Source organism: Crocodylus siamensis, chromosome 7 (assembly GCF_052110815.1).
Source record: "Crocodylus siamensis isolate JL-2025a chromosome 7, ASM5211081v1, whole genome shotgun sequence".
NCBI classification, from domain to species: domain Eukaryota; kingdom Metazoa; phylum Chordata; order Crocodylia; family Crocodylidae; genus Crocodylus; species Crocodylus siamensis.
In genome coordinates, this window is record NC_143401.1 from 51,069,556 (window position 1) to 51,081,641 (window position 12,086).

The 12,086-nt window shown below is 44.1% G+C and overlaps 1 protein-coding gene across 5 annotated transcripts in view; it reads right to left on the minus strand.

The window, feature by feature from the left end:
* CTNNA3 (catenin alpha 3) overlaps positions 1-12,086 on the minus strand; it is a 1,496,635-nt gene that overhangs the window by 40,296 nt on the left and 1,444,253 nt on the right. For all 5 annotated transcript variants that reach the window (XM_090056878.1, XM_090056880.1, XM_090056877.1 and 2 more), the window contains one exon: positions 5,446-5,551. In XM_090056878.1, the coding sequence (XP_089913004.1) occupies positions 5,446-5,551 (106 nt within the window). The remainder of the gene's footprint in view (positions 1-5,445; positions 5,552-12,086) is intronic.

Below are 12,086 nucleotides of genomic sequence, written 5' to 3' on the forward strand. Positions count from 1 at the left end.
TCTCTTTCCAGGACTTACACTCAAGTTTGTATATACATAGGCATGTACCTGCCCAACCATTATGTGCCTTACTATGCATGCTTAGTAATTGTATGGACACTTATGTATCCTTACATCATGGGTAACAGAACTGCAAATTATTCCTAAATGCCAAAAAAGCCACTTATGTGCCTGGAAAACTATCATTTGGGTACATGAGGGTTAATAGAACTTGGCCCTTAACTATGATTTTTATCTCCATCAAGTTTAACACAAATTAAGAGATGAACTATCATCTAAATTACCATAATACTTTCAGAGCACAAATTAGCTAAGAGATTTAAAATCATCTTATTTTAAAATAAGTTTGTTAATGATTTATTTGCAACTAATTTTACTTCATTTACATTGCTCCTGTACTGTGATTATGTTCACAGCTGTTAACTCTGAGTCATCTTAAAGTGCAATGAAACTGCATTGAGATGTAACCGAATTATGCTAATTGTACAGCCCTGTATCACATCACTTACAGCAGAATAAGAAGCAGGGACATTAGTATATTTTTAAGCAGAAAACAGGACATGGCATAAGTACTGGAAAAGTGTAGAACCTGTAAGATACAGTTAATGTAAGTTGTAGGATATTTTCTCACTACAAAAATTGCACGGACTTACTCAAATAGTTTCACATTTCTCAACTTGGATTCTGTGAAATTGCAGACAGCCCAAACTGAGATGATTAATTTGAAATGACTTTACTTTATGAACTGGAAAAGGTCAAAGAGATACAACAATGATTCATCATTACACAGCAACTGCTTTTTTCAACTTCTCTCTCACTTTTAAAGCTAGATGAAGAGTTTTTGTTCTTTGGTTCTTTTACTTGAATGTAATTTTGGAAACTAAAAACTCTGTCATACATTATTGTTAACTGAAAAAGCATAGCCAGAATAATAGAGCCAGGCTACAGGAGGATTGTGAATAGCAAACTGATGTGGTCCAACTAAATGACAATATTAGAAGTGACAACAAATCCTGTGATTTAGTGCATTTTCAGTTTGGGCAACAATTTCTCAGCTGTGTAGCATATGGTGAAGTAGAGTCAGGAAAATATATTTCATAAATAAATGCCAATACCCATAGTTTTGAAAAATTATTTGAAAATTGGTGTGCTGGAGGCAGACACATTTTAATTTACAGTTCTGATTCAGCATATACATAATATAGCATTTCTTCGGTGAAACAAAAATGTATTGGTATCTGAAACTTTAAATATGATCAGGTGAGGTATGTCCAGAAGAGACAGTGAAGGAAAGTAACAATGTTATTACACAAGACACTGGTTAAACCACACCTGGAACAAAATATATGATTCTATGTTTTAAGACAGATTAATTGAATCTAGAAAAGAGCAGGACAATTAGGATGATTAGGAAACTATAGAGCCTGTTATATGGGGAGACTAAAAGAGTTGGACTGATTTAGCCTAGAAAAATGAAGAATGAAGGGAAAGTGGATAAGGGAAGAATCAGGAAATAAGAAGACTTACTTAAGCAGAGGACAGTTTGCTCAGAAGAATGAATGGATATAAAATGGCCATCAAGTCATTATGCTTAAAAATTAAGTCATAATTTTTAACTATAAGTGGTTTGAGGTTCTGGAACAGGTCTCTAACATAAAACTGGGGACAAAAAACTTCACTGGATGTAATATGCAACTTGATAAAAGGGTTTATAAAATATCCTTAGCTGGAGTCCCCTCCATTCATTTGTTAAATAATTAGACTTTTTATTTGGTTATTTAATTAGAGGAAACTATTTTAATACTTCATTCTTCTATAATATTTAAGTGACATATAAAAAATAACATTTAAGAAAATGGGAAAAGAACCAAACTTGTGGAAAAGAAATATTTCATTAAGAATCATTTTTGTTGTTTTATTGATTTCTTGACTAAATCATTTTCTTTATTCCTTTCAGTTTTGACATTACCTCATACACTGCAATATATTTGTGACTTGCTTTATGAGGGTTTACTTTATAACTGACAGTTCTGAGAGAAAAGAAGCTATTCTCTCATGCAGAATGAATACATGCTGAAGTAACTTCACCATCAAGACCAGAAATGAGGAATCCTCTTCTCTTCTGCCCAACCGTTCCTCTGAACACAAATGAAGATTAATAATGCATATGTCTTAAAGTGATTGCTTAACTCAAGTCTTGAGAGTAATGTAGCAGAAGCAAGAAAAACTAACATACTGTTCTTGTTTCGTATGCATAATAGAAGGCAGATCCTAACACCATAAAGAGAACCAAAATGGATGGAAATATGGGTGTTATGTAAGCAAGAAGAAGAGCTATATCGTACCATACCATCCTTATCTGGGCCTTCAAAGTAATCATGTAGCTACTGATCAGTGGGCAGGAGGAGACAGGACTGGGAATCAAATGCTATTCACAGATAAGAATGCAGGAGTGGTCAGGGATAGATTCTTTTCTTTTGTAGGATGCAGACACTTTGCACTGAAATGATGGAACAAAGTGGCTATAAAGAGTTAGAGTTTACTTGAGAAGATTCACCTCAGTACAAATATGGCCTAGAGGGAGTGCTTGGTCTCATGACAGCCAGCTTCCATGCTGGTTTCTTAACATAAAAATTCTTATGGCCTGGAAACTTCAGTGCTATGTGGATTCTAGGCTGCTTTCCTCTCCCCCACCCACCGCTGGCTGAGGCTGTTGTAATTCAACCTAAATTAAAACAGTTTTTATCATAGGCGATACCTACAGGGAATATGGGGGAGCACAAGCCCCCCCCCTCAGATTGGCCCTTGCCGGCTGGGGAGTGGGGGGCAATGGCTGGTGTCCCACCCCACCGACATTAAGAGGGCACTAAGAGAAGTGCCGATGGCACTTCTGCCCACAGCGGACCCCCGCCCCATTGGCGATCAGCCACTGGTGCCCCGCCAGTATTAGGAGGCACCAATCACCCATGGCTCTTATGTTGTTCTGACATGTTGCAGTAAGATTGATTTTCACAGAGCAGCCCGAAGAGCATAAAAGAGAGTCTTGAACTGCTTTTGCACATGCTTATCTTTGCTTGCTTTCTGTGCCAAAGAGTTACATGTCAGCCTCTGTCCTTGAAATTTCATAGGAAACAGCCATAATGTGACTCAAGTCAAGTTCAGGCTGTGTAGACTCTCCTTTTCTTAGCATGGATTTTTACAGAAAGTGTCAAAATAAGACATGTTGAATAGTAATAGCAATAGCTAGGGAAAGGCAGAACAAAAACCAGAAACTACAAAGAAGTTATCAGACATATGAGAATAAATCCATATAGTTTGGGATGGTATTTCTTATGCATTATTGTCACGGAGTCACATAAGTGCCCCATGACTGCGAGTGTGATTGTCAGAGCTGCCAATCACCCGGGCAGCTCAGGTGCCGGTTACCAGGGCGACCAGGCGGGTCACATGGCCAGAAGGGGGCAGGGCTGGGCCTTTATAAACAGCTTAGGCCGGAGCCTGCCCAGTAGTTCACTTCTGGCTGCCGCAGGAGCAGGAGCAGGAGCAGGAGCTCTGCGGCTGAGCTGAGTAGCCTGAGTTAGTAGTCGTAGCCTTACCACGCTAACCGGCTGCGATGATGCGGGGAACAAGAACGTCCTAAAGGGAGGTAGGCTTGAGAGCCTTGGTGGGGCTTGTGTTTATGTTTGGAGCAGGGAGACTCTGTGTGGTTTATGTTACAGCCGGGTGGCTTGAGCTTATATTACAGTTTGCACCGGAGGGCCGGGTAAGGCTGTAGGGGAGTGAGGAGGCCTCACAGGGGCTCCCCAGCAGCTTGGGGGTTCCCGGTGCCCAGTAGGGGCACAGTGCCAGTGGGGCACTATTGTCTGTGCCGGAGAGGCACCGTATTGTGCCGGGGAGGTGCGGTGTGCGGGGTTGCAGACCCCAGCCCATAAGGGCGGTGTTTTGCCCAGTGGGGCAACCGGACCCAGAGAAGGGTCAAGGGGGCAGGCACAGCGGCGATCGCCTCTGCCCCTAGCGTGCGGAGCACGGTAGCGACCCCTGAGAGGGCAAGGCCCCAGAGCGGGGCAGAGAAAGAGCATGAGGTGCCCAGTGTTGGCCCCAGAGAGGGAAAGGCCCCAGAGTGGGCAGAGAAAGAGAGAGGGCGAGCAGGCGAGGAACGCCGGCAAGGGCGCCGGTATTAGGGTGACGGTAGTGAGCCAGGCCCTAGGGTGGCGGTAGTGAGCCAGGCCCAAGGGCGCCGGTAGTAGGGCGGCGGTAGCGAGCCGGACCCAGGGGGCGCCAGCAATAGTTGGACGCCGGCTAGACAGGCCCAGGGTGCAGGAAGTGGGCTGGAAGATAGGAGCCCGGCCCAAGGGGGCGCCAGACGGGCGTTGAGCCCAGGGTGCCCAAGAGAGAAAGAGAGGGCACCAGAGGGGCGAGGGACCGTACAATGTCCCCAGAACAGCTGCAAGGCTTGGGGCGTGCTGAAGGGGAGGTTGGAGGCACGCATAGCCCTTAAGGCGGGGCGCATAGAGATACCCCATTTCGGAGTAGGGGCAGGAACATCGGTACTGTCAACTAGGGGAACAGAGGCAGCCTCCCATACAACTTATTTGTCATCAAAGTCGTGGCGGGCGAGATTCTGAGGGAATCTCGCCTAATGTGACAGTAGGGGGTGCTAGGGAGTTCACGGCTGCTCCTAGGCCCCGCTTTCTCACAATTATCTACTCCCTCTGAATCTCCAAAACATACAGGACTGTTATATACACACGAAGAAAGTAGCCAATAGAATACTTATATAAAAGCTCATTTGGCTTCAATTATTGATACATGTCCAGGCAGATGAAGTGTTACATTTTCTTCAAGATATGAAGAGGACTGGAATATTTTACATTTGTTATTTTTACAGAACCACTGCATGTATTCAATGGGAATTGAGTCCTATATACTAAATTGAGTCCCATACATCTGGGACTCATCCAATTTTGGATCCAAAATTCTGTGGAAGAAATTCACAGAAGAAGATAAATTAGGAAGAAAGACCTGAAATTCCATGAGGACATCTGAAAACTGGTTACTTAGGGCATCTATGGATTGGGGGGTGAAGGGGAGGAGGGCACGCTTTAATTAGCACAGCTCTGAGCACCGTGGTAATTAAAAGTGTTTGGAGCATCATGTGTATCAGCATCCCTGTGCTGAAAAATGGCCACCATTTTTCAGCATAAGGCTGTTAATACACATGATGCTGGAGTCCACTGGAGCACAGTAATTACCACACTCCAGCAGACTCAGTTAATCAACTCTGCTCCAATATGTTGCAATTATAGCATGTTGGAGTCACTTCCCTGCACATGTATAGAAGCCCTTAGTGTACCAGAGGTGCTGGGGCTGATTTTAGACCCAGGTTAGTCTTACTACAGTAATTTAGTTTTACCAAATAAATATACATATCCTTAAATGGCATACCTGGTTGGAAATCAATCGTGCTAGTCCATCCATCCTGGATCCTGACTCCGAGATCATTTTTGCTGCATTAATCACATCAGATGTATTCTTCAGAGGACCTCTACCCCTTAAAATGAAACAAAGACTTTATTATATGATACAAGATCTAAACATATACTATAATCCATGAATATTAGGAATGAAAATACCTGTTTGAATATAATAATCAACCCACTCAAAATTCAAATGAACTTACTAGAAATTTTATTTTATATATATATATCCCCCCAAGGGGTTTATTAATTTTAATGGCCCATGATGTACTTCAGAGAGTCAGTTGGAAGTGAAGACATAAAAAAATTCCCTGTCATATGTCAATAGCAGCACTTTTGATCCAGTAAAAGACAGAAAGTCCCCGACAAATGCACAAACAAGCAAACCTAAGGGGTATAAACAGACACAACAAATGACACATTTAAATGACACAGGTTAAATTATCATGGAAATGTTTCAAAATGGAAACATTTCATCTAGGGGACATACATACTCTTCGAAACATTACAGCTTCCTCTAGCACCAGCCAGGGGGTACCCACACACACACCACACACCACCCCCTTACAGGGATGGGAGGTAGAGAGGAGGGGAGATCAGCTCTGGAGCAGAGAGGTAAGTAAGGATGGCAGGAGTTTCCTTCCACTGGACCCAAATGGAGTTTAACACTCTACTACCAACCTCCTCTACGTCTCCCTGTCTCAGCTGAGCAGAGAGGTGCTGGGTATGCTGGTGGTGGGGTCCCTGGGAGTCAGCACAGTCTGGCAGAGGGGGTAAGCTTGGCTTTGAGTCTGACAGACTGGGGGTTCGAATGTTTGAGGACCTGACATAGGATGGATGCTGAACAGCTAGCAGGCTGTTGTTCCATTCTCCCTTCCTCCCCTGTGCAGATGTAACAAAAAGTGCAGTGCTCTAAAATGGTATTATTTTGGAATGTTTCAACCAGCTCCCACTACATGGTACAGGTACTGGACAATTAACTGTTTAATTGTGCAATCACCTTGAGACCAGCTACACATGCAAAGTAGCTATCATACAGTAAAGAGCTTCAACCACTTATAAAGTTAGACCTCAAAAATATATACTAACTTTCTAGCTGGTTGCTACTGAGCTATAATTTTCACATGTAGCAGATTCTACCCTGTGGCAGGGGACAGACTCCCAACCACAGTGGTGTACACATTGCTCAGCTGGAGCTGTGAGTACCACAACTGCTGGGGACTCTCGGCCCCAGCAGCTGCAGAAGCTAGGTCCTTACAGCATGGCTACCAGTAATCCTCCTACCTTGGGGATTTCACACATCCCTGCAGTGATGAACCCCTAGCCCCAGGGGTATGTTAGGCACCCCCATGGATGAGAGCTTCTCAACTGGGATACATGGGGCTCCCAGCTGCAGAAGCTTGCTTCTTGCTGGAATTGGCCTCCCCCTGCACCATCAATAAGGTGCAATGGGATCTAATGTCCCCTGCCACAACCATGTATCAATCCATGTATCAATTCATACTTTTACTTGCATGTGTAGAGGGCCTTTGAAACATTTCTGAGATGTTTCACTTGTTATGTCTGTCTACACCTAAAGTAAAGCCCCCACATAAAGTAAAGCCAGCACATGAGTCACTTTAATATAGAAATATGAAAGATGGGGTTTATCCAAACCTTTACACCAGAGTGGAAAAAAACCATCCCAATGGCTGTGTACTTGCTGTAAATACATTTTAATGAAAAATATTGATGACTATTCTGGTGAATAAGTATAATTAAAAGCTTGAAGCATCTGTAGATTTTGAAATAATAAATTCAAGGTTTTGCTGTGGAAGTCCCATTTTAAGAACTTTGCATATCCAGTCATGTACAGAAACAATATAATATGAACTAAGCTGCAATCAGACCAAAACAACATAGCTCAAATTTCAAATATCAAATAGCACTGATAGGCCAGAAAAACTCATAAGTTATTTGTAGAAGAGTATTAAATTTAAGAAAACTGTACATACTCAAGAGCTATTTTTAAAATAAAGACTATCTTTTGTTGAAGTCCAGAAAGACGACATCCACAGTGACACCTGCATGCAATGCTTTTGTGACCTGATCATAAAAGGCAATCAGGTTGGTCTGACATGACCTCCCCCTAATAAAACCATGCTGGTTGCCCTTGAGCACCATCTCTGAGGCCATCCCATCGTAGATGTGCTCCATGATGATCTTCTCAAAGAGTTTCCCTAGGATTGAGGTAAGACTAACGGGCCTATAGTTGCCCGGGTCCTCCCTCCTCCCTTTTTAAAGATGGGGACCACATTGGCTATCTTCCAATCATCTGGCACCTGGCCCAAGCACCACGAGTGTGTCCCCTTGGTTGGGGGTCTATAGTAGACCCCCACCATTAGATCCCTCTCCCCATGGACCCCCTGTATCTTGACCCAGAGCATTTCTGCTTGCCCCTGTGACCCCATTCTGTTGGCAGAGGATGTGTATTGCTCCTTGACATAAAGCACCACACCCCCATCTTTTCTTCCTTCTCTATCCTGCCTGTAAAGCCTATAACCCCTAATGCTAACTGCCCAGTTGTGGGATGAATCCCACCAAGTTTCTGTAAGCCCTATGAAGGGTTTGAGAAGACTGCAGGCTGATCAAGTGGGTTGCAGTGAAGCTTTGAGTGCTATTTGATGCCCGTGCCTCTGCAGCATCCTGGGCCTCCACCATACATATATAGCCAATATATATGTAGATATAGACATATATTATATACATTTATGTTAGATAGACTTATAATTACAGCTTGATTCCTTATGATGAGAAAGCAGATACTGAGCATAAGGTAGATGATTACACACCCTCCCTGCCTCTTTCCAGGGGGTTGAAGGAAATGCCCACATCCTGGTTCAAGGTCTTCTCTAGGTCCACCTATTCCCATTGAGAAGAGACATATACCCTTCTGCTTTACATACTACCCTTACTGAACTTGTATTACTTCGTCCTCCAGGTTGCTGGCCACAAGAACTGCTGAGGCTTCTCTTCTGTGCACTACTTGAATTGTATTTTGTCTACATGCAAATTACTACATTTTCAGATTTGTCCCTCATTCCTGTCTGCTCAAGGATATCAGGGTTTGACATTAAGAGGGGAGATGGGGCTGCAGGGAGAAGTTGCGGGGGGCAGAAGGCAAGGTGACCACCTGACCCCCCCTACTGATTTTTCAATGCTATAGCAGTAGGAAGGGAAAAAATTCAAGGCAAAACTCCAATAATTTGATTCTATACCTGGAAAATTATAACCAATTTTAAAATGTTCCATATATAGCATCTACATACTGAGGCATCATCTTATATTTAGTGTCATTTTATATTTGAGTAAATACAGATGGTATTTGCGACATCATTATTCATTATGTAGATATCAAGTCACAACATAAGAGTGTGCCTAAGTTAAACACACCTTAGCAAACAGGTAGGATTTAGTTTAATTTTTACCAAGAGACTCTACAAAACTTAAATATGAATAGTACTAGCTATATTCCTGAAAGATAGTACATGAATTTTCCAAGTGAAAAACAAAAAGCATCACTATTCAAAGGTTACTGTTGATAACTGTACCTTTTTCTGTATAGGTAATAAAAATGATTAAATATTTTAATTCAAGTCAATAGTACAAAACAGCAAAGCAGTTTAAGTTAAATTTTCATTTTTCTTCAAATATAGTACATGAACTAATGTAAAAACAGTATGCAGTAAACAATATTGAAATAATGATAATACAATGTGACAGATAATGATTACTCTCTTCCTTTTTTTGTTAATTAAATATATTATTTGGCAAAGAATTACTTATTGATCCCAGAGCAAAAAACATATTTTACAAACCACAATTTCTTATTATTCCCAGCCACCAAGATCATACCCAAAGTTGGCTAAAAGTATGTAGATTTTGGATCGTTTCAGATTGTATTGCACTACAGAAAGCTATCTTGTTATTATGGAAAACACTGTTGCAGGGCAGTGAAGTGCCCTGCTCCTAGAGAAGGACAGGTGTGGGTTGCTGGGACAACACCAGAGGTCAGCTGACCAGAAGGGGGCAGGGCCTGGCCTTTATAAACAGCCTAGGCTGAGGGCAAGGGACAGTCCCCTTCTGGCAGCTGTGAAGGAGAGAGCTCTGCTGGGAGTAGGAAGAGGTGGGAGGCCTGAGGACATGAGCAGTTCAGGGGTGAGAATACCAGGCAGAGGAACCCTGGCAGGGATGGAAATAATGATGAGCCAGAGGGCTTTGGGTTTAAGTTTTAAGCCAGGAAGCTAGAGTTTGAGTTGGGGCCGATTGGCTGATGGTTTTTGTTTGTTGTTAAACCAGAGGACTGGGAGAAGTTATTAGGGGTGGAGGAGGCCTCATAGGAGCTCCATGGTAGCATGGGGCCTCCTGGTGCTGGAGAGGGCACTGCATTTTGGGGTGTCCTGACCCCAGCCCAGTGTGGGCAATTATAGGGGGAGACCAGTGTGGGCGTAGGCAAGAAGCCCCAGTGGGGCGTAAGACCTGGGAAAGGGGTCTGGGGGCCAGGTAAGGCTGAGGCTGCCTGAGCCCGGATTGCGTTAGCCCAAGCAAGACCCCAGTGCGGGCGTGGGGGCGAGTACATTGAGGGGCCCCAGGAGGGGGCGAGGGCTCGGAAGAGTGAGATAACAAGGGTGCATGGACACCCACTTGGCACGGTAGGGGCACTAGGAGAGATCACGGCCGCTCCTGGGTCCCTGCCCTGTGACAAGTGGTGCATTGGCCAGGAAATGCTGGCTGTGCACGGGGAAGGAACCCGTGTCCCTTAAAAAGTGAAATAGAACCCAAGGGCTATAATAGAGACAGACATTGTAGAAAGACAGTCATACCACAGCTTGTTGGTGGAGCTGCAGAAAAATACCCACTGCGGGGAATTGAGACAGCAAGACTGAGGCCTCAACCTAGGAAGATAAAGTCAGGATAGTCATGGCTCAAAAAAGAAGTGATGGAAGGCCAGGGGCAGGAAAATTTTATCTGGCAATTGAAAATAGAACAGATACAAAAGAAGATGGCCAGAGTAGAATGGGAGTTAGAACTAGCGAAGGCCCAGAAGGAGGGAGCTGAGGCTAAGTCAGCAGTCTTAGAACGACAATTATCACCAGGGAAGAAGGAGGGAACTGCAAAAGAAATCAGGCGCCTACCGTCAGCTGAGGTGGAGAAAACTAGAAGGCTGGAACAACTGATGGCCCAGGAGGCTCAGAAGAGAAGAACCCTTGAGAGATGCCATACCTCACAAAATCGAAGAGCGGCCCTGGTGAGTTGTGAACTTGAGGGGGGAGGTGTGTCCCAATTGGGAGAAGCCCCAGTGGGCGTAAGACCCAGGAAAAGGGTCTGGGGGCCAGGTAAGGCTGAGGCTGCCTGAGCTCCAATTGGGAGAAGCCCCAGTGGGTGTAAGACCTGGGAAAAGGGTCTGGGGGCCAGGTAAGGCTGAGGCAGCCTGAGCCCTGATTGCGTTAGCCCAAGCAAGACCCTAGTGCGGGCGTGGGTGCGAGCACATTGAGAAGCCCCAGGAGGGGGCAAGAGTGGAGAGGAGCCCCTGAGAGGGCGAGGGCTCAGAAGGGTGAGATAACGAGGGTGCATGGACACCCACTTGGCATGGTAGGGGGCGCCAGAAGAGATCACAGCCGCTCCTGGGTCCCCGCCCTGTGACAAACACTATTTAGCAAATTGATTTAACTTTGTGGAAGAAAAATGCTGTAATTCAAAAAAAAAAAAAAAAGACAAGCAAACGTGATCATTCATATGGAAGCCCATTCCAATCTTTACTTTCATCTTTAATTTTATTTGGCTCTCCTGCCCTTTTATTTGGTTTCATGTTTGAAATGAACTTGGCTGTAGGTATTTAGCAGTTGATTCCCCACCCTCGAGATTTTGTTTTGTTTATCAATTCCTCATGATGATGATGATTAATGTGGTTGTTGCTTGTATTTGTACTAGAGAAATATTTAAAGGCCCCAGTCAAGGTCACTGTCCCATTGTTCTGGCCATTGTACATGTGTAATGAAACACAGTCCCTATCCTGAATAGTTTACCATCTATGATAAAAGAAAGATTAAAGGGGAATGTAACAAAAATGAAGAGGCAGAGACATAATTAATGACTTTTGCACCCTGGGCAAAACTACCCTGCTGTAAGGTGGGGTGGTGGGGAGGAGCAGGTAGAGGGGGAAGGAGAGTGAGTGGTCTAATCTGGCATGGGTGTCCCCATGCCCACCTGTTTCTGCTCAGCTCCTCTGGCCAGGTAGTGCAAGGCTGTTTCTGCTGCACCAAAGACCCATGGGAGACAGTGTGGGTGCCATTCTGCATCCCCTGTAAGTCAGCACCCAAATCTACTGCTCCTCTACTGCCACCCAGTTATACTATGGGTGTGTCTACACATGACACTATATCGCCATAGCAATACACTATGATGACATAACATCCATGGGCATCTACACCTGATCAGCAGCTATCTTACCATAGTGACACACTTCCCTGATATTGTGAACTGCTACAGAAAATTAACTGTTAAAAATAACCCTGTACTGTATGGAAAGAATGGTGTAGTATGGAATGTTTGGAAGTACTCAATCACAGC